The 20,444-nt window shown below is 36.9% G+C and overlaps 1 protein-coding gene, 1 non-coding gene and 1 pseudogene across 2 annotated transcripts in view; 1 reads left to right on the top strand and 2 right to left on the bottom strand.

Annotated features, from left to right (window-relative positions):
* The window catches only part of LOC101574641 (attractin-like protein 1), a 699,390-nt gene that overhangs the window by 155,091 nt on the left and 523,855 nt on the right, over positions 1-20,444 (top strand). Inside the window, exon 7 of the mRNA XM_004647547.2 lies at positions 12,993-13,054. Coding sequence (XP_004647604.2) covers positions 12,993-13,054 — 62 coding nt within the window. The remainder of the gene's footprint in view (positions 1-12,992; positions 13,055-20,444) is intronic.
* Positions 6,754-6,866, bottom strand: LOC111814413 (annotated as a pseudogene).
* On the bottom strand, positions 8,909-9,014 carry LOC111814415. Its single transcript, XR_002819411.1, has one exon. It is a non-coding gene; the product is annotated as a U6 spliceosomal RNA (small nuclear RNA).

Below are 20,444 nucleotides of genomic sequence, written 5' to 3'. Positions count from 1 at the left end.
TCTCATTTGTGGAGTTTTGAATATTTTGGTCCCTCTCTAGAACCTGTTCAGTAGTCTGTGAAGGGTTGGCTTTGTCATCATGAAATTCTTTAGTTGTTCTTTGTCATGGAAGTATTTCACTTCTCCATCAAACTTGAAAGAGAGTTTTGCAGGGTAGAGTAGCCTGGGATGTAATTTGTTTTCATAGAGGACTTAAAGTACTCTGCTCCATGTTTTTCTTGCCTTAATGGTGTGTTATTAGAAGTTGGCTGTTATTCTGATGCATTTTCCTTTAAATGTGATCCGTTTCTTTTCTTTATTGGCTTTCAGTATATTATTCTTGTGCTGAATTTCTGGGATCTTGACTATTATATGTCTTGGTGTATTTTTAATTGGGTTAAAGTTATTTGGCATTCTGTATACTTTAGTTACCTGAATGTCAGATTGTTTCATCATGTTTGGGAAGTTTTCTGCTGTTACTTCTGCCTATATTCTTTTTATAACATTTGTGTTGACTCCTTCTTTCTCATTGATGTGTATTAGTCTCAGTTTATTCATCTTTGCATCTTCTTGCAGGTGGTTTATTACTTTTCCCTGTATCTTAGTTGTTTTTAGAAGATCTTTTCTTACCTTTTCATTAGCTGTGACAGTGTCTTCAAGATCAGAAAGTCTGTCTTCAGTTTCACTCAAATGGTTTTGCAAGCTTGTGATTGAAATTTTAAGTTCCTCTATATCTCTTTGACTCTGCTTCATGCGATCTATTTCTTTCCTGTAATTCTCATTCAAGGAATCCTTTGCTTTTCTAATCTCCTCTATTATTTTATCAGTGTCTTGTTGAGAAGGAGTTGTTAATTCTTTTACTTCAGAGTTTATTTCTGATCTGATTTCCTCTATATGTTTGTGCATTTGATTGTATATTTCAGATGCTCTTAATCCAGGAATTTCTTTTTTTCATTTCAGAGATTAATTCTGATCTTAATTCCTCTATACCTTTCTACTGTTGTTTCTTTATTTCAGATGCTATTAATTCAGACATTTCAGCTGTGGTAGTGTCCTCTGCACTTGTTTTGGGTGAGTTCAGGTCCTGAGATTGCATTTTGCTCCTTCTCTGTGTCATTTTGCATGGTATTGTCCACTGAACTTTGGTGTAGAGCTTTGGTGCAGTTGTAATCTTATCACCTACTAAAATTAAGAAACTGATATACCAAATTCTGGTTCATCCAGTTGTGGTTGGCTTGGGTGTGGCTACTGTGCTCATCTCCTTTCTGCTGCTGCCCTTGGACGTGAGCCTGCAGTACCCCTCTGGCAAGATGTTCTGCTCCTGGATTAGCTGCGTTGTTTTGACCCCAGTCTCACTGCAGGGACTTCAGCTGCAGAGTTCACCCCAGGCCTGTATGCCAGGCCTGGGCTGAGTCTGGACAGGTAGGAGGGGGCGTGTTGCAGGAGAGTGCAGAAGTTCTCCCACACACTCACTGGGCCTGGGCTTTGGCGGGTCTGCAGGGTTCTCAAGAATGTGGTGGAAGTTATCACTCACAGGGCATGCTTGGGCTGGCTTTGATGGGGCAGGTGAGGTCTGGAGAATGCGGGAAAAGGTCTCTCTTGCACACGGGGTCTGGGCTTGGTCTGCTGGGTTCAAGATAGTGCAGAAGCTCTCCCATACACTTGCAGGACCTGGAGTTGTGCAGATCTGGAGTGTTCCTGAGAGTGTGGTGGCCGTTCTCATTCACAGGATGGGCTTGGGCTGGCTCTGGAGGGGCGGGAGAGGTCTGGAGAACACGGGGAAAGGTCTCTCTCTTGAGGCAGTCCTGAGCTTGGTCAGCTGGTCACAGGACAGCACATACGCTCTCCCACACACTCGCAGGGCCTGGGGTTAGGCGGATCTGGAGTGGTCCTGAGAGCATGTTGCTAGGTATGGTTTTAACTGTGTTGATGTTATTTGGAGTTCTATATGCTTCAGTTACTGTGTGTCAGATTTTTCCCCCATATTTGGGAAGTTTTTTTGCTATTCTTTTTATATCATTTGTAGTGACTCCTTGTTTCTTATTAATGCCTATTAGCCTTATGTTTTTCATCTTTGCATCATCTTGTAGATGTTGGGTTATTTTTTGTGCATCCCAGTTGTTTTTAAGAGATCTTTTCTTTCTCATTTTCATTCAAACAGCTTTGCTGGCTTGTGATTGAGATTTTAATTTCCTGTATATCTTTGAATCTGTTTCATGCATTCTAATTCTTTCCTGTATTGTTCATTCAAGGATTTTATCATTTTTCTGTTCTCATCTATTTTTTGAATCAGTGTCTACCTTAGGACCACGTAGTAATTTTTTCTTTGTAGTTACCATTTTGTTTTTTACTTTGTCAATTATTTCTGATCTGATGTCCTCTGTACCTTTCTGCAGTTTTTTCTGTACTTCAGACACTATTCTTTGAGATATTCCAAGTGTGTGATTTCCAATTTCTTCTATGCTATTGTCTCCTTCATTTGTTCTGGTTAGGCTTGGGGCCTGAGAATCCTCTTTGCTCCTTCTCTTTGTCATTTTGTATAGCACTGTCCTGTGACCTTTGGTATAGAACTTTATGTAGTAGTTACATTAGCTCCTACTGATATTATTACTCAAGGGAGATTATGTGGTTAATTTCCCTTATTATAGTTACAATAATATAATTATCATTTTGTTGTTACAGAACTACAACTAGCAACACTAATCGTAGTAAGATTTAGAAATTGACAGGCTTTTGTAATAAATGGGTTTATTTTTTATTTATTTAGTATTTTAGGGAAGGTTCTACAGGGTGTTCAGGTTCTCAAGTATTTTAGACTGTAAGGGCAAGCCTTATGACTCTATAGGTAAGCAGATATCAAACTGGGAATTTGTATTTAAATTAGTTCTCCTAAGATGTGTCTGATCACCATCCCTTGATGTACCTGGAGACTTCCAGGCAGACTTTCACCCCCATTACCTATTGCCCCCTCTCTGGATCAAGAGAGAGGGAACAAGAGAGAGAGAGAGACAGAGACAGAGAGAGACAGAGAGAGACAGAGACAGAGAGAGAGACAGAGAGAGACAGAGAGAGACAGAGAGAGAAAGAAGGAAGAGGATGCTGGGACAATGTCATAGATCTGGGTCTAGCAGTGTGTTTTAGCTTACTAGGTCTGGATCTATCAAGAACTCATACAGCTGGGCCTGGCTTGGGTCTGGCTGTTGTGCTTGGTGTCTCCCTGCTGCAGTCTCCTGACCCACTTGCTGGGCCTGTCTGCTGGAGTTGGGAGGTGGGAGGTGTGAGGCAAGAGGAGCCAGTGGGATGTAAGTCTTGGCCCATATGAGTTATATTATTTTTATTTTTTTAATTTTTATATATTTATTTATGTGTGTGTGTGTGTGGGTGTGGGTGTGTGGGTGGGTGGTGTGGCCAGCTCAGCCCACCAGGGGGTGGGGCTGGCTGGCATGTGGTGCTGGGGAATTGAACTGTGGTCCCTGTGCTTTGCCAAGCTTGTTCTAAGTAGGTGCTTTAGACCACTGAGCCATCTCACCAGCCCCAAGTTTTATTATTTTTAGATATTTGTTAGGTATATGCTTTAACATCTCACTATTTTTTAGAATTCTTGTTTTTCTTATTACACTGCTAATCTGTTCATGTTTGTTGATAAGGATTTGTATACACAAATGAATTTATATTTCCTGTATAAGGACTGTGCCAAAGGGGGTGGATAAAGAAAACTTTCTTAACTCTACACTCCCTCCCAATTTAAATCAAAACTGCAGTTTTTTAAAATTTAAAAAGAATAAAAAAATAAAGATGAAACCCATTTTGGCCTGGGGAGATAGATCAGTAGAATAAATGCTTGCCTGGCAAGCAAAGGGTCATGAGTTCAATCCTTGGTACCGGAAATAAAAAAAGATTTATTGGGGCCAGAGAGGTGGCTCAGTTGAGTAAGTGCTTGCCTGGTTAGGGCACTTCTCAGAATTAAAATGCACAAGTAAAGGAATTTTTGGAAAAATACTAAAGTATTACATATTGGGTTTTGAGTTCCGAACTGCTATATACATGTGACAATATCTCTAAATGAGCTTATCAAATGAAATGTTAATGACATTTCATATTCATAGAATATTACAAATAATTTAGAAGGTATTAATAGATATTTTAGAAATATTTGGCCTGAGATTGTACTTTTGTTCTGTGATGTTGGTACATAATATAATATAGTGTTATTAGAATCCATAAATAATAATGTTAAATGTGATTATAGCAGAAATGATGAAAAGATATGTGGTCATTCTCCTTACTAACTTTATAATTTTTTGTACTTCAAAAATGTTCTTTAAATGAGCATGGGAAAACAGGAGTCTAGTATATTAAAAAAATTGGAGAAATTATATTATTCTGAGATATTAGGACACTAAAGTAGACATAAAACAGGTAAATGAATGAGACATTGTAGGAATACAGGGATAGATTTTTCTCTAACATGGTCAAGTGATTTTCACTAAAGTTGATAAGAAGAGAAATATTGTTGGAAAACTGGATATATCTATTAGAAATAGCTTTTGACCATTCTTTCATGGTATGTTAAAATTGTTTTGCAGTTCACTGTAGACCTAAATATAAGCTAAAACTGTGACCTTCTGGAGTAAAATATGCCGAAGAAAGTTATTTTGATGTTGAGTGGACAACTATTTCATATATATATATATATATATATATATATATATATATGTATTATATATCTCACTATAACAATTACTCAAATTAAAATTCATTTAGATGCCATCACATACTGTCTATATTGACTATTGTTAAAATTTCTGCAAATATCAGAGGTGGATATATACCTCAAAGAAGAGCACTGGCCTAGCATCTTCAAAGCACTAGATTCAATACTCAGAAAATAAACTTTAAAATGCCAAGTTCTCAGTATTTATTATAATTGAAGTTCACATACATTATTTATGGCACAAAAATAGTACATAAAATTTGAAAATAATGTTAATTACCAAAGGAAGTCCATCTCACTTTTAACATATGACTGTTAATTCTGTTTCCAGAAATTCATAAGAAAAATGAAAACAATCAATATAAAAGGTCTTCTCTGGTAGTGTGAGCTATAATTTGATGATGGAAATTTGTAATGTAACAACCAATGTTAATTTCCTGTTCTTCTTTTGAAATTCTGCACCTCTTTTATTGTTTTATGATGCTTTGTTTTTCTCTTTGTTTGTTCTTTGCCTTTGTGTCTTTCCTCTTTAAAATGAAATTTTAAAAATATATGAAAAGTCTTATTCACAAATATTTAACACCTTTACTTATAGTCACTATACTGGAAATCATAAATACATCAATTTCTGAGTGGATAAATGCATTATATCCACACCATGGGATATTGTTCACAAAAAAATGGCATACTTGTACAAACATCATCATGGGTAAATATAATGAAATGATGACAAATCAAGAATGATTATGCTATTATTCTATTAATAAGAAACTATAGTGAAAAAATTAATGATAAAAATAGCATCCATAAAACTTAAGGTCTGGAAAGATGGTAAAATGGTAAGCAGAGAAATAGTATACAATTTGGAGTACAGATAATACTGTATGCTCATATGGCAACATGAGGAAGAAGAGATAGGAAGTGTGTCCCTGGGAGTCAGCAAGGATGTGAAGGTAGAACTGGAGGCCATAGGAAGTGTGAAGAGGGAGAGAACTCGATGCTCAAGGGAGATGTGGAAAGTAATGCTTTTCCCCCATACCTGGCTCGTAATGTGTGAGGGTTGCTAGAAACTGCAGAGTAATAGTCACCACTGGACACTTGAGAGGGCTCCACAGAGAAATCCTCTAGTGAAGTGGAGCCGTGGACAATGGGAAATGCAGTGGCTGGTGAATTTTCCTTATGCTGACAACCTCCAGGAGAGGGTGACAGGCTGGTTGCCATTTTGGGAAGGCACCAGCTGAACTCAGAACTCAGAGCAGCTGTCTGTGGCCTTCAGCTCTGTCTGGTCGCTCTCTGTATCAGAGTGAGGCTAACATAGCAGGAGTCAGGGAGCCTGGATTAAGCCAACAGGAGATACCTGGAGTGTTTCAGGCTGAACAACTCAGATCCCAGCCTCACAGCAGGAACCCAAAAGCAGTCTGAATTTCATGGCTCTCAAAGCATATGCTTACTGGTATTCTCCACCAAAGTGCTGTAATTCTTATGGCTTTCTGGGATTAATCACTACGGACCTGGGCTCTTTATGCCCTCCTCTGTCTAGCAATGACAGTAGAGATGTGCATTGAAGTATACATTTTTCTTTTTCTTTTTTCCTTTATTCTTATGTTATTATTATTCATTCTTATTTTTATATAACTGTGACTATGTCTCTAGTTTTGTTGTTGCTGTTTTTTCTGCTTTTGTCTGTATTTTTTCTTCTTCATTCCCCTTATGTCTTCTTCAAAAGACTTACAAAGCTTTTACATTCTTCCTTAGTTCACCAACCTTGCTTCTAACATTTCCCCCCTCTTTTATTTTTCAGCATTTTTTCCCCTCATCCCTTTTAAATTTTCTCCTGTGTGGGGAAAATCACCATATTGGTAACATATTTACTGTATACAATTTTCTGGCCTTTCTTAGGTTTTGTTAAATAATCAAAAATCTTGTTCATGCAGTTAAAGTTGGCAAGTTAGTAGTTACTACAGTTTATTATTCCCTAGACTGTTTTATGCTGTTATTGATAGTACTATTTTAGCAAGGTGTTATTCTGCAATACCAGATTGATGTACGGAATGGATAGGAAAAGTTCAGATTCATTGACAGCTCCAAAAATCCATTCAGATAGAGGAAGTATCAGATATTTAACTGATAACTGATACTACACTCGATCTTAGCCAAAAGGCTAAGAAGAGGGTCGTCAGGTAGTTCAGTGGCCCAAAGTGCCTGCATAGACAGGTGTAGGACCAGGTTTCAATACCCAGCATGCTGTACCAGCCCTGTCCCTGGAGCATACTGAGATAGTGGTTGAGACTAAGTGTGGTAGCCTGTGCCTGTAATCCCAGCACTTGGGAGGCTGAGAACAGGAGGATCACTCTGAGTCCGATCTTTGTAGTGAGACCCTATAGACCCTGTACTAAATGAATAAAAAGGCTAAGAAGTGCTGTCATAATTATTCTAATCAGTTGTTACTTCCAGTGTGAAAAGATTAAGATTGCCTGAGAGTCATAAATGTACTGTAAGGCAGAATGAAAGTACCAGGAGCTAGGCCAAATAGGGACCAACTTTTCATTCCCAATAAATTGAAGGTGTAGGATATTATAATGGATTCAAACCCAAAAGCAAACTATACTCACAAGACATCTCTGAAAACTAGTGATTTCTTAAGGGTTCTAAATACTAGCAATAAAGCTACCTGCCCTCGGCAATTTACAAGCATCTATGCAGGAATTAAACTTTAAAAAAAGGAAAAAAAAAAACCCAGAAAATAAAAACACGGATGCAAGATGCAGCGCCAGACATCTTATTATGAAGTGATCAGGTCTACAATCTCCCAACTGGACTGTGAAGACTTAAATAAAAGAGACAAGTGGTCTGATTTTAGGGTTTGAGGTGGATCAAAACCCTCTAGCAGAGTGCCTGTTTCTCTGGGGGCCGAGAAAAAGAACTTCTCTGGATGGCCCATTTTTATTTGGTTTTCAAAGAAGGGAGGATGATGCTGAAGAAAGCATGGGAATATGAGCAAGATCTTGGGAGTCAGTTCAAGGACTTCTCCAAGTAATAGATTATGTTAATTGAGAACTATGTCCTCTCCAGAAAGACCTTTAAGATAGGAGTGAGATGTCTGAACCTGTAGTCTTTTTTTAGTTAATTGGGAATGGAGCCAGGTGTCCTTAGCTGTGACCTTGTCTTGTCCTTTGAGGTGTCATGGCATCATAGGCCTCTACAGGCCTCAGCTGAGACCCGTGTTTCATAGAGGTTCACTTACTCCTTTTATTTATTATGTATTTAGTTCAGGATCAGCAGGGTCTCTCAGATATGTATTGGACTTTAGTGATCCTTCTGTTTTCAGCCTCCCAAATGCTGGGATTACAGGCATGTTCCACCATGCCCAGTCTCATTCACCATCTCATCATGTCCTAGGTCAGGACTGGCATGGCATTCCAGGGATGGAATCCCAGTCTCTGCATCTGCCTAAGCAGGTGCTTTAATCCTCTGAGCTGTCTGGCTGACCCTTCACTTAGTACTAATGCACTGCCCATCTCCTGATGAGGGGATTAGGCATTAGACAGATTCACAAGTAAATATAGAAAGCTCATTGGTTAATTCTAAATCCTCCTCAGAGACACATTTTTGTGATCTATATCACTTCCAATTCATCAAAAGCAACCTAGATTACAATGATGTGGAACAATTCAAAGACCACCCACCTGCACTCACTGAAATGGTAATAGTAGAAGTAACAAAGCAGATGAAGGAGTTTCTAGGAAAAAAACCAAGTTTCTCAGATAACTGTAGAGATGATGACCATAATGTAGAACATGGTTAGTGAATGTAGAGTACATACAGATACAAAATAGAAGAGGTTAGAAAAATTATGGAAACCATAAATGCCCAGCATAGGAAAAAAAGGGAATCCATTAAATGGATTCACACAGATATGGAGGAGCTTTAAAATTTTAATGAAAATGTATGCAGAAAAATCGGTTGATTTGAAGATAGAATATCAAATCTTGAAGATAGGTTTTTTAAAATTTTATTTAAAAGGAAAAAATAAAACAAAATTTCAAAATAAAATGATAGAATAAGAAAAGTAAATATGCTGTGTCTTATCTTCAAAATAGTCATTCAAGTTCTAAGCTAGAGGCATGAAAAATTGTCCAAACAATATTAACACAAAACTTTCTTTACAGTGAACTAGGATAATTTAGTATTGTATCTTAATTATGTTGTATACATAAAAATATAGGCTGCTTCATGAATTTGCATGTCTTCTTGTGCAGGGGACATGCTAATCTTCTCTGTATGTTTCCAGTTTTAATATATGTGCTTCTGAATTGAGCATGACAGGATTGTTTTCAATAATCATGAAAAGAAAGATTTTTTAAAAATAGCATGGAAAAATAAAAAAGTTCAATAGGTGTTGTGTGATGCAAAGAATAGCAGATTTTATCATATTCAATGAAAAGCAGATAATTGCACAAAAATACATTAAAAAATCATCATAGAAGTAATAGCAGAATACTTTCCAAGCATGAAAATAAAATTTGAGGGCCAGCAAGATAGCTGACATCCACTGAGATAGCTCTGTGGACTAAGCGCCTGTTTAAGCATGCACAGGGATCCTGGCACCACATGCTACACCAGTCCCACCCCTGGGTTCGCAGAGCTGGCCACCAAGTCCGGGCATGGTGGCACAGGCCTGTTGTCCCAGCGCCAGGAAAGGCTGAAAACCGGAGAATCACAAGTCCGAGCTGTGTAGTGAGATACTATACCAAATACATTTTTTAAAAAAAGAAAATTTGACTTACAGAGAAGTGAAGCATAGAAAACTGAAAGTAGCTATGATTTAAAAAATAATAAAACTTGCTCAGGGAGATAACTCAGCAGTCTAAGTGCCTACCTGGCAAAAGCAAGGACCAGGGTTTGATCCTTGGTACTTCATGCCCTTCCAGTTCCTCACTGAGCCAGACTTCGAATCTGGCATGGTGGTACACACCTGTAATCCCAGGGCTGGGGAGGTTGAGACAGGAGGATCATTACAAGTCTAAGCTGCATAGTGAGACCCTGTACCAATACCAGTAGTAGTAGTAGTAGTAGTAGTAGTAGTAGTAGTAGTAGTAATAATAATAATAATGATAATAATAATAATGGTACAGCAATGCGTATCATAGTCAAGATTCCAATTAGACACGTAAAAGAAAGAAAAAGATTAAAGATAGGAAAAGAAGAAGTTAAACTATCATTATTAGCAGCTGGCTTGCTACTCTACATAGAAGATGCCAAAAATTCCACCAAAAGACTTCTAGATTTACTAATCAAATTCATTCAGGTAACTGGATACAAAGTGAACACTTCAAAATAGTAGCATTCCTGTACAAATAACAGACTCACTGAAATGAAAAATAGGGAAATGACACTTTTCAAAGTAGCATTCAAAAAGTAAAATACTTAGGAATCAGTTTAACAAAAGAAGTAAAAGACCTCTACATCTCACTAGATGCAGAAAAACCATTTTACAGAGACAAATATAAATTCATGATGAAAACCCTATATAACATTAGAATAGATGATCTGCCCAAGATTAAAAGAATACTAATTCCTTTGTATATTGAAGAATGGCAAATATTTGAGAATGATAATTGTGAGTTAAACTGGCAGTTCAAAAGAAATTAACAAGTTTACTAATTGAAAAAAATTGTTTCTGCTCATGAAGATTACTTGACTATGCTCTCTCCATTTTCCTTGAAATATATTTTCATTGCCTTTATTTATGCTGTATTACTTAATGTTGAATTTCACATCTAGTAGTTTCCCCTCACTCAGGGAGCGGCTCTGAAATGGACATTTGATTGGCTGATTTTTGAAAATCCATGTTACAAATTGTTTCAGCCCTTTTTAGAACTTTTCCCCAACTGCTTGCCTTACTTCCACTCGAACTGCATAAAATCACTTCTGCTTTTATTCCTATATTAAAATTGGCTTGTGAAGTTCTAGTGAGTACCATTTGGAACTTCCACATTTTCTTGTTGCTTCCTTCTTCTTCCCACATAGACCCTTTTTCATGTATGTTATGACTTGTATCTAGACGTCCCTCCAAAGCTTCTTGTACTCATAGCTGGGGTTTTATGGAGGTGGCTGGATCTAGGGATTGTAATGGTGGGATTAAGATGTAATGCTGAGATTAATGATACCATGCTATGATTGAGGGTGCACCACTGTGGTTAGTTTATAAGGGCAGAAATATTTCTGCTCCTCACGTGCTGCTCATTGCTTGCTACTTTGCTGCTTGGCTGCCTTCTGCCAGCTGTGAACTCTTCTTCCTCTGCGACACCCTACTACCCTCACACCCTGCCTTGAAGCCGGCAAAGTGTGGTTTGAAACATTTATGAACTTCGAATTAAATCTTTTCTTATTTAAATTTGGTGTCAGGTATTTTGTCTCAAAGGTGAAAAGTAATTAAGACAATGTAAAACTTATGTTTATGGTATGTACCTTTTTATCTTTTGGTATTTAAAGTAATTTTTCAATTTTGCTGCAGTTACTATTTATTTATATCTGAAATCTAGTTGATGGAGTTTTTTGTGGGAGAGAATCAAGGTATGAAACTTTAACTGGTAGTGTTTCTGTCCATCTAGAACTCTGTTCTAAGGATTATATTTTAAAATTTTTTCAGTTGTTAAGCTTGCTTTTGTTGTATTTTAATACAGTTTTGATTTAATTTAATTTGGATCTCATAATCTCAAGTAATACTGTTTTAAATAACTTCTCTGCATGGCTTAATATACATCATCTAATTTTCTCAATATTCTATGTGGTAAAAACATTCTTTATTATTATTATCATCATCATCATTAGTTTTTGTATTTTAGGGAAGGGTCTACAGGGTGCTCAGAGTCTCACTACAAGTCTTAAACTTGTAGTGATCCACCTGTTTACAGCCTCCGAAGAGCTGGGATTATAGGTGCACACCACTACGCCCAGTCTCAGTTGCAGTCTCAGCCCACCGCGGGGCCAGGACCAGCACAGCAAGCCTGGGGATTGAACCCCTGGCCCCTGAACCTGCTTGCAGGAGCTTTAATCCTCTGAGCTATTTGACTGGCCCCTAGAACATTCTTAAAACCCTCTACATTTCTTACTATTATTCTCTAATTTATAACAGATCTTATCAAAGATGCTCAGCCTCAGTTTGTCAGTGCTTCCTCATTGTCCACATTCACTTTGTGATTAGCTTTAAAATTAAAATATTCTTATCACTTCATTTTACTTTTTTTTTTTTTTTTTTTTTTTTTGCGGAACCAGGGATTGAACTCAGACCCTTGCACTTGCCAGGGAGCACTTATTCTGTTGAGCCATTTCCCTAGTCCCCTACCACTTCATTTTAAATGCATTTGTTAATTGTAAAGTTCATGATTGTGAAGCCTAATAGTTATATTTCCACTTTCATCTTATTCAACCAACAGAAGTGACCATTGCTTTCTTCTTTTAATATTTCTTTTCCTCTACAGTTTTGCCGTATTTATACAGCTTTCTTTGGTTTTTCTACTACTTCATTTTCCATCCTCTTCCTTTTATAAGTTATAATAATTGTGAGTCATAATTTATAGATTATATAATTTTCTAAAATATCCCTGGCTAGTACAGCAAATATTTTTCAAATCAGTTCTTCTCTGTTCAGACACTTCATTATGCCTAAAACACTACCTGAAGAAAAGTGCTGGGGTATGATCTCATAATGTTAGATGAATTGAGGAAAAACTTAGGTTTTTACTACTTTCACTTTGCACAATTCATTTCTTATTGACTTTGAGTTTTGAAAAGTGGCAATTATATTCTTTGATAATATATAACCAAATATTTCTGTGTATGCATATCCTTTTTCTAGACAGGAATTTAGAGGTAAAATAACCTCAATATTCTATAAGGGCATTGAATTTTTATTTTGTTTTTTTTTTACATGAAATTATCAGTCACTTTAATACTGGAAAATAGTAGTAGTAGTTGAAGAAATTCATTTGCATGTTTTAGTTAGGCACATTTAATCTGTCATAATATTTTACATTGAACTGTTAGCTCAAATTCTTAAAATAAATTTATAATAGGTTTTACTCTGTCTTACATTATGCAAAGACAATCAGCATTTGAATGTATTACATATTCTTGATAAAATTTTAGTTCCAGCATATATTTGATATATAATATGGTAGTCTAATTCTGTGAGTTATTATAAATGCTGTATTTATACACTCAGAGTAGCATCATCTCGAGTGTTGGGACAACTTATATTCAATGCATTTCAAGCTTGTTTTGTTTTATTTTTTAGATTGCATTTTCACAACACAATACAATCATGGATCTTGTGCAGTTTTTTGTCACCTTCTTCAGGTAATTTGCTTTTACTAACTTTGAACATATTAAGTCTGTTAGTCAAGTGCATAGTTTATTATTATTTTTAAATACATACCATGTCTTAAATACTTATATTTGTTATTTAACAATTATCACATTAGAAGGAACATCATTGAAATAAATTTGAAAAAGATTATTTTACTGTTGTTCTATTAAATTACTAGATGGAGTCTGTGGGTTGAGGATAATTTTTTCCTGCAATATAACTAAAGTCTGCTTGAATTAAGAAAACACTTTATGCAAAACATGGATTAGTTATATCTATTACAATGAAATGAATTCAGGTTTTTTTCTATATTTGTCATGTGTGTTGTGAAAAAGTAGGACATTTGTCACGTGTGTGGTGAAAAAATAACATTAAGTAGGACTCTTATAAACAGTAATGAGATAAAGGGGAAAGGAAGAGAGGGAATAGGAAAAAAAAAAGAAATGGAAGAAAAATAAGATATTTATATTGTGAATTTCTGTTAGTGCACTGAAAAGAAAGGTTTGTCTTACTATTGTTCTAACAATATCTCACGTTTATATCTTGTACTTTGAATAACTACTCAGGGTAAAAGTAGCAATATGTGTTAATGATGTATTGATTATTTTTACTCTCCTATTATTTTGTTTTGAAATTCTGTTTGTTTCTCTTCAAAATAAAAAGTAGAGCTTTTTTTTTAAAAAAAAAAGACAATTTTCAGAATTATAATGTGCTATTTTTAAGTATGCTAAAATGCTTACTTGTAGAAGAGATTCTCAGATAGTGTTTGTAGGAATTTTTCATGTTATATATAAAAACTATTTGAGATGTAAATAAAGACTCACTGGGTAAATAAGGAAGCTGATCTTTAGCCATGGAATATCTGTATTGTGGGATCTAGAAGATATTATTTTTCTCCACATTGTTACGCATATGTGCCACTCACAGCAGTCTTGGAGTTCCTTTGTGTAAGACAAATGTGACTCTTCTTCAGGCACATACAGCCCCACATCATAGCATACCAGAATGTGGTATGAAATTTCAGTCCTATTCACTGGCTTAATTGCTACCAATATTTTAGAGGATTTATACAATTAAATCTTTGAAATACAGTGTGGTAGGCACTTTCCTAATTGGTCTTCATGTCCAAATTTCCATACAGTACTTGAATTCCTATTTCCTTCTGTATTTGAATCCTAAAATATTTTCGGTCAGTAGTCAGATAATATATATTTCAACATTTGTGGGTTAAATAGACTCTGTTGTATTCGTGTAACACTTTTGCTATAGTACTAAAGCAGCTAGAGCTATAAATGGAAGAAAAAAATCAGGATGTCTTTGGGGCAATAAAACTTTATTATAAAACATCTCTTTGGCTGAATTTGGCCTGTGGTCATAATTTGCTCATTCCCTTTCATGGCTGAGGGCTAGCCATCTTCTGAAAGAGCACTTTTTAGTATTACACTGCTAATTGTTCTTTATAATTGAGCTGAAATCTGTCTCACTTTAATAGCTCTTCCAATTCATCCATAGGAGACATTTATAACATGTCTATTCTCTCATCACTCTTATATTCCTTAAAATTTGTAAATATTTTTCTTCAACTAACACTCCTTGTTCATTGTCTCACTTCCAATTTTTAAATCTTAGCCATATTGGACTCTATACTCCAAAAATAATTCTATTTGCTTAGGACCCTTAAAATTATTAATTTTAAAATTATAATATTATAAAAGTCACTAACATATGTGGAAATAGCATTCATACTAATGTTATTCTTTACAAATGGAAGAAACTCGCTAAATAATGTATGTTTTATGATTTTATACTTCAGAATATACGTGAATTTTAAGATTAACAAAGTTGAATTTTTAGAAAACAATAGAGTTTACACTTGAAAAAGCATTATTTTGTGCATTAAAAGAAAATTACTTTGTAACACAGATAATGTGGGTAGAAATTTACTTAAAAGTCAGTAATGCACAAAAATCACATAGTTGAATATGTATATATAGAAAATTATTTAAATATTTATGTTTTTAAACTTTTGAATTTGTGTGCATGTTTAAATTAAAATTTCTTTTATTAAGCAAAAGAATACTGGCATTAACATGTACCATCTCTTAAAGATGATCCTATTTATTATATTGTCATCATGGACAAAGTGAAATAATATATTCTTATCATTGTTTGAAACCAAATATATTTGAAGGGCGTTTTGTCATTTAAATTTCTTCCAGTAGTGAAATGTAAATTAGATAATTTTAAATCATTTCATTGTTCACAAAAAAGACTGAATATTTTTAAGTTTCTTAACTAATTATTTTTTCAAAGGCCACTGCTACATTTTAAAAACATTTTCAACAAGGTAAAACTTATGAATACACTTTAAAATCAGCTCTTCATTCCTGCTATTGCATTTATAACTCAGTTTGAGAGGAAGCAGAGATAAGGGAATGTGTCAGCTTTCAGTGTAGTTATAGCTTTGTAGGGGTCACTTCTCACATTTTAGTACTATATTTTTACCTCTATCTCATATAGAGCTCTTGTGTTAAGCATAATTGATTATTAGAGGTGATTTATAGACATAGCCTGACTTTGATCTTAGCCTTTTGTGCTATCTTAAGTGTGTCACCTAGCTTTTCTAATTGTATTCCTTTCCTATATAGAAATATAAAGGTCTTTTGTTGTCATTATAGTGTGTGTTATAATAGAGTAAATTACTAAAACACCCAAAAGTATCAGTTTTAAAATATTTTTTGTTGTGTAGAAATGGAAAAATAAGTACTTGAATTGAAAATATATATTCTTTATTTTAGATAAATAGATTAAATGGGATATGACAAGTTTTCATTGGTGCCAATAATTTTTACTATACCATTATGTATGATCACAATCTTTCAGTTTCTGTAGTGCAGTTTGTAGGGGACATTTTCACAACTCTTTCCCACTTTGATTGATTCTACCCTGTAGGCCAGGGATGTAGTGTAGTAGTTACTCCAACTATCTTGTTTATGGATTCTAATTAAACATTTAAGGACTGAGGAAATTACTACTTGATAGATTCATAGACCCAGTTACCTCATGTGAGCCAGAATTTAGCTAGGCTTTGTTACTTATACCCTATCCCACTCCCTGACACCACAACTCTAACAATAGGCCACGATGACATTTCAAGTCCTTGGTTATCTGTATCACTTTTGACCTCGTGTCCAGTAATAGTCACAAAACTGCTTATTCCTCTTCGACTGTATAGATCCATGTGTATACCTCTGTATATACACAAGTAAGTGATACTAAGTTATTTGATATCATTTTATATACTTCTAAGGATGTCTTATTGTTTTTCTTCAGTGGATCCTACTACCTATACATTCATTAGATTCTACATTTGAAACTTAGTCCACCTCAAGGATCTAAGCAGAGGATTATAACTTTTTTGTTGAAGCAACCACCTTCAGCCTCCTGTATCCCCAGAAGTTATCTCTTCTTTGTTCTTTTCCCTTATGTCTGTCAGGGCAACTTAGGCATTTCAATTTCATTTTATTGTGACTATTGCTTTTTCCAGGCTTCTAAGAGTTACTCCAGTAACAAGGAATCCCCTGGAATCCTCAGTAGGTCATGACATCTTCTGTGGTCCTGAAAATATATACATAAAGCAATGCATTTTTGCCTAGCAAGACTTACATTGCATCTCCTGTCCCGAACCAATGGGTCAGTCAACGAAGGTCACCTAGGAGAGGAGCGGGGAATTGAGGAGGGGACAAAGGACAGGAGACACGAGAAATGGAAATAAGACAGGATTCTGATCAAGTCTTGTTTATTGAGGGGAGGTGCTGGATATATATAGTGGAGGCATAGGGAAATGATGTTGGCGGGTAAAAGGTGCGAGTAACTAGGCAACCGGGCTATGACAGGAAGACCCACCTCCGGGGCATAGCAGGAGACTTATGGGAAATAGGCAGGGTAAAAGAACTAGGATCTTAGCTCAGCAGAGGTAGGGGAAGAGAAACCCATAAACCCACTTGCAATAGGATTGGAGGCCTGGAGTTATTGTGCCTGCCACAGGTCCCCCTTTACTTTTATATATGTGTATAAAATATTGCTTCTGTAGACGGCTGATTCCCTTGAGGTGGCAGTGCCTGTCTTAGGTCGAGGTGTCCTCTACATGGACTCAACTCAAACCTTACCTGTCATAGGAGACCAGGACAGCAGAAGGTCCCGTTCCTGTCTTAGGTGGCGAGTGGTGTCTCGTGTATGCCCCTCATTACCTGTCTTGGCTAACCTCACCATCTCACCAAGGGTGGGAGAACTAAAAGGTCTCCAGACCTTCATCATCATAAGCTGGTTGTATTCCAGCACAGTTTTCCCTTTCAGCCATCTCAACCCTGTGATAATGAACCTGAATAGGCTTCATCAAGGCCACATCCAATTGTTGTTTAAGGAAAGTCATCAGCCTATTGAAAAGACAGAGTCCTATTGATAAAAGTATTAATAGTCCAATCAAGGGTCCCAATAGGGGGAGAAGGTAGGGTAGTACTCCATTCCGTGCACTCCAGAAAGGGTTTTCAAATAGCTCCCTTCTCCTCTTAATAAGATCTTCTTGAAGTCTCTTTATTTTATCTTGAACAATACTGGACTTGTTTGCGTAGAAGCAGCAGCGTTCCTGTAAGGCCAAGCAGAGCCCTCCCTGCTCTGCTGTTAGAAAGTCTAAGCCCCTCCTATTTTGCAAGACTAATTCTGCTAATGAATCTATCTGGTCTTGGATATCTTGGATAGTACCAGACAGTGTTTGAACATCATCAGCTGTTTGATAATATGGTATAAGAATGTACTGCTACTCCCAACATTGCTGTGCCTGTCTCCATGGCTGCTGTGACTCCTAGCCCCACTAATAAAGGGATGAACTGGACTGGCCTCTTTGTGCGGCCCATAGCATAATCTAAACTGGGAAGGGGTACGGGATCATTACCAGAGATGACATCTATATCGGGCAATACAATTGCCATGACACATAGTCCTGTCCAGTTGGTAGGTAAATATGTGAAGGCTAAACTACCCCCACATACAAACCCATGTCCCTTTTTTGGGCAAATAGGGCTACTGTAGTTAAGTATTTAATTGCAGCTGGTGAACGTAACAAATCCAACATCAACAGTAAAGCGATCATTGTGGATGCCTCCCTGCATGCGGAAGAATTCCATAGGAGATAATCCTCCCCAGAGAGGTTGGCTCTGGCTAATGCCTGCCAGTCCTTGGGAGTAAGCTAATTGTTGGCCACAGTTTCTAAAATGGCTGTGGTGTATGGAGCCATGGCTCCGTATTGGGCAACCGCTGCTTTTAGTTCTTTTAAAACTTTAAAATCGAAAGTATTGTAATGGCGCCAAATCTGTCCTTGATCACCTGTGATCGAACTAGTGTCATGGCAGCCATGGGGACAGGCACAGCAATGTTGGGAGTAGCAGTACTTGATTCTTGATACCGGAAATACCTCTGCCTTATCTAGATCTATAGGTGGGTCTAACAGGAGGAAGATTTTGGGGATAGTGCCCCTCACAGGTGGCCTTTGAACACAAGGGGCCTTTGGTCCAGTTATATTTTTATTTTTGGGTTTTCCTGATTTTAATCTTTCAAATTGGATTATGAAGTCTTGGTGCTCTTTCTCTAATTTTATCTGTTCTTTGAGAAGTTCAGTTTTGCCTTTTAATTCCTTTCTGGGGTCAGAAGCTGAACACACTGAAGGAGGCGTGCTGGAATCAGTGTTATATGGCGGAGGGCCCTGAACCTCGGGCGGCCCGTCTTGGTCATGATACTGAGCAGCTTCCTGGTTTCAATTTCAAGATTCTGTTCCTTTACAGGAGGGTACACACCCTTAAAGGGTTCTTTGTCCTTTAAGATGGGTTTTATGTTTTTGTCCCTGTAGTATATTTTCACCTTTTTTTTTTAAATCACATTAGGAACAACTGGGTCACAGTGTCTTTGGGATAAGATTTCATCAATTAAATTCCAGTAGGAAAAGACCATAATTGGGACCTTTTTAGGTCCAAAAGTCTCATAAGAATCCTTAAGGGCATCACCAACCCTTTTCTATCACCTCTGATCAATAGTTCCTTCAACAGGAAACCAAACTTGTTTAATATATTCAAAATATTGACACAAATCCTTAATTTTAACCTTTACTCCTCACACCTTTATTGCTTTGCTCAAGCTTTCTACAAATATCTCATGTTCACTTAATGCCTGTCCCATTGCCGAAGGGAAATGGAAAGGGGGTGCCATTCGCTTACCGAGGTTCAGATGTTGCAGCAGGCAACTGCGGTGTGGGCCTCTTTTACTTTCTCTCTTGCCAGCTCTCTCGGATGCTTCCATAGCTCAATCCTCCATACCAGGTGTCCCACAGTTAGGCACCGCTTGTCCGAAACCAGCAGGTCAGTCAACGAAGGTCACCTGGGAGAGGAGTGAGGAACGAGGAGGGGACAAAGGACAGGAGACATGAGAAATGGAGACAAGACAGGATTCTGATCAAGTCTCGTTTATTGAGGGGAGGTGCTGAGTATATATAGTGGAGGCATAGGGAAATGATGTGAGCAGGTAAAAGGCGCGAGTAACTAGGCAACCGGGCTATGACAGGAAGACCCACCTCCAGGGCATAGCAGGAGACTTATTGGAAATAGGTGGGGTAAAAGAACTAGGATCTTAGCTCAGCGGAGGTAGGGGAAGAGAAACCCGTAAACCCACTTGCAATAGGATTGGAGGCCTGGAGTTAATGCACTCCCACAATTTCCCTTGATTAAACATAGCACCACCAAAACTGAAAGATGATCATATTTCCTGAGCTTCTGTTAGGAAATGATATTTCTTGCAGCTCTTTCAACTGTAAAATATATTTTTCTTTCATTAAACTCTGATGGTTTATTCTGGGCTTTTGCCCTGCTCTCTAGTCTGGTCCTAGGAAAGGAATTGATGGCAGCTTGTGAAGGGAGCATCTGTTGCCTCAAAGAGAAAAGGGCCCACAGAGTTTTCCAGCATTAAAAACATGCTGTTTATGACTAAGAAAGAGTGCTGTGGATCGAATATCCTTGGAAGCACCCACCCGATTCTCAACCATGACCTTTACTCCTGTACAACAGAACTGCTTTATCTGAATATCCTAATATTTCTTGAGTTCTATAATTTTTGACAGACTTTGGCCCACTGCTGTTCCACATTAGCTCTTCCACTATTATAGAAGCATATACAAATGTCATATAAAGGTAAGATAGCCTCTTGCATTTGTATCCATTCGGCAATGTTTGTTAATGGCCTTCAATATTCCTCTGAAAGTAGCAATGTAACACAACAGTAGTCAACCAACTCCAATCTCATTTAAATATACTTTCTTTTTTTTAATTTTTTTTTAAA

Source organism: Octodon degus, unplaced genomic scaffold, assembly GCF_000260255.1.
Source record: "Octodon degus isolate 3935 unplaced genomic scaffold, OctDeg1.0 scaffold00311, whole genome shotgun sequence".
In the NCBI taxonomy this organism is placed as follows: Eukaryota; Metazoa; Chordata; class Mammalia; order Rodentia; family Octodontidae; genus Octodon; species Octodon degus.
Note: the sequence above shows the minus strand (reverse complement) of the source record. Positions and strands in the feature narration are given on the sequence as shown.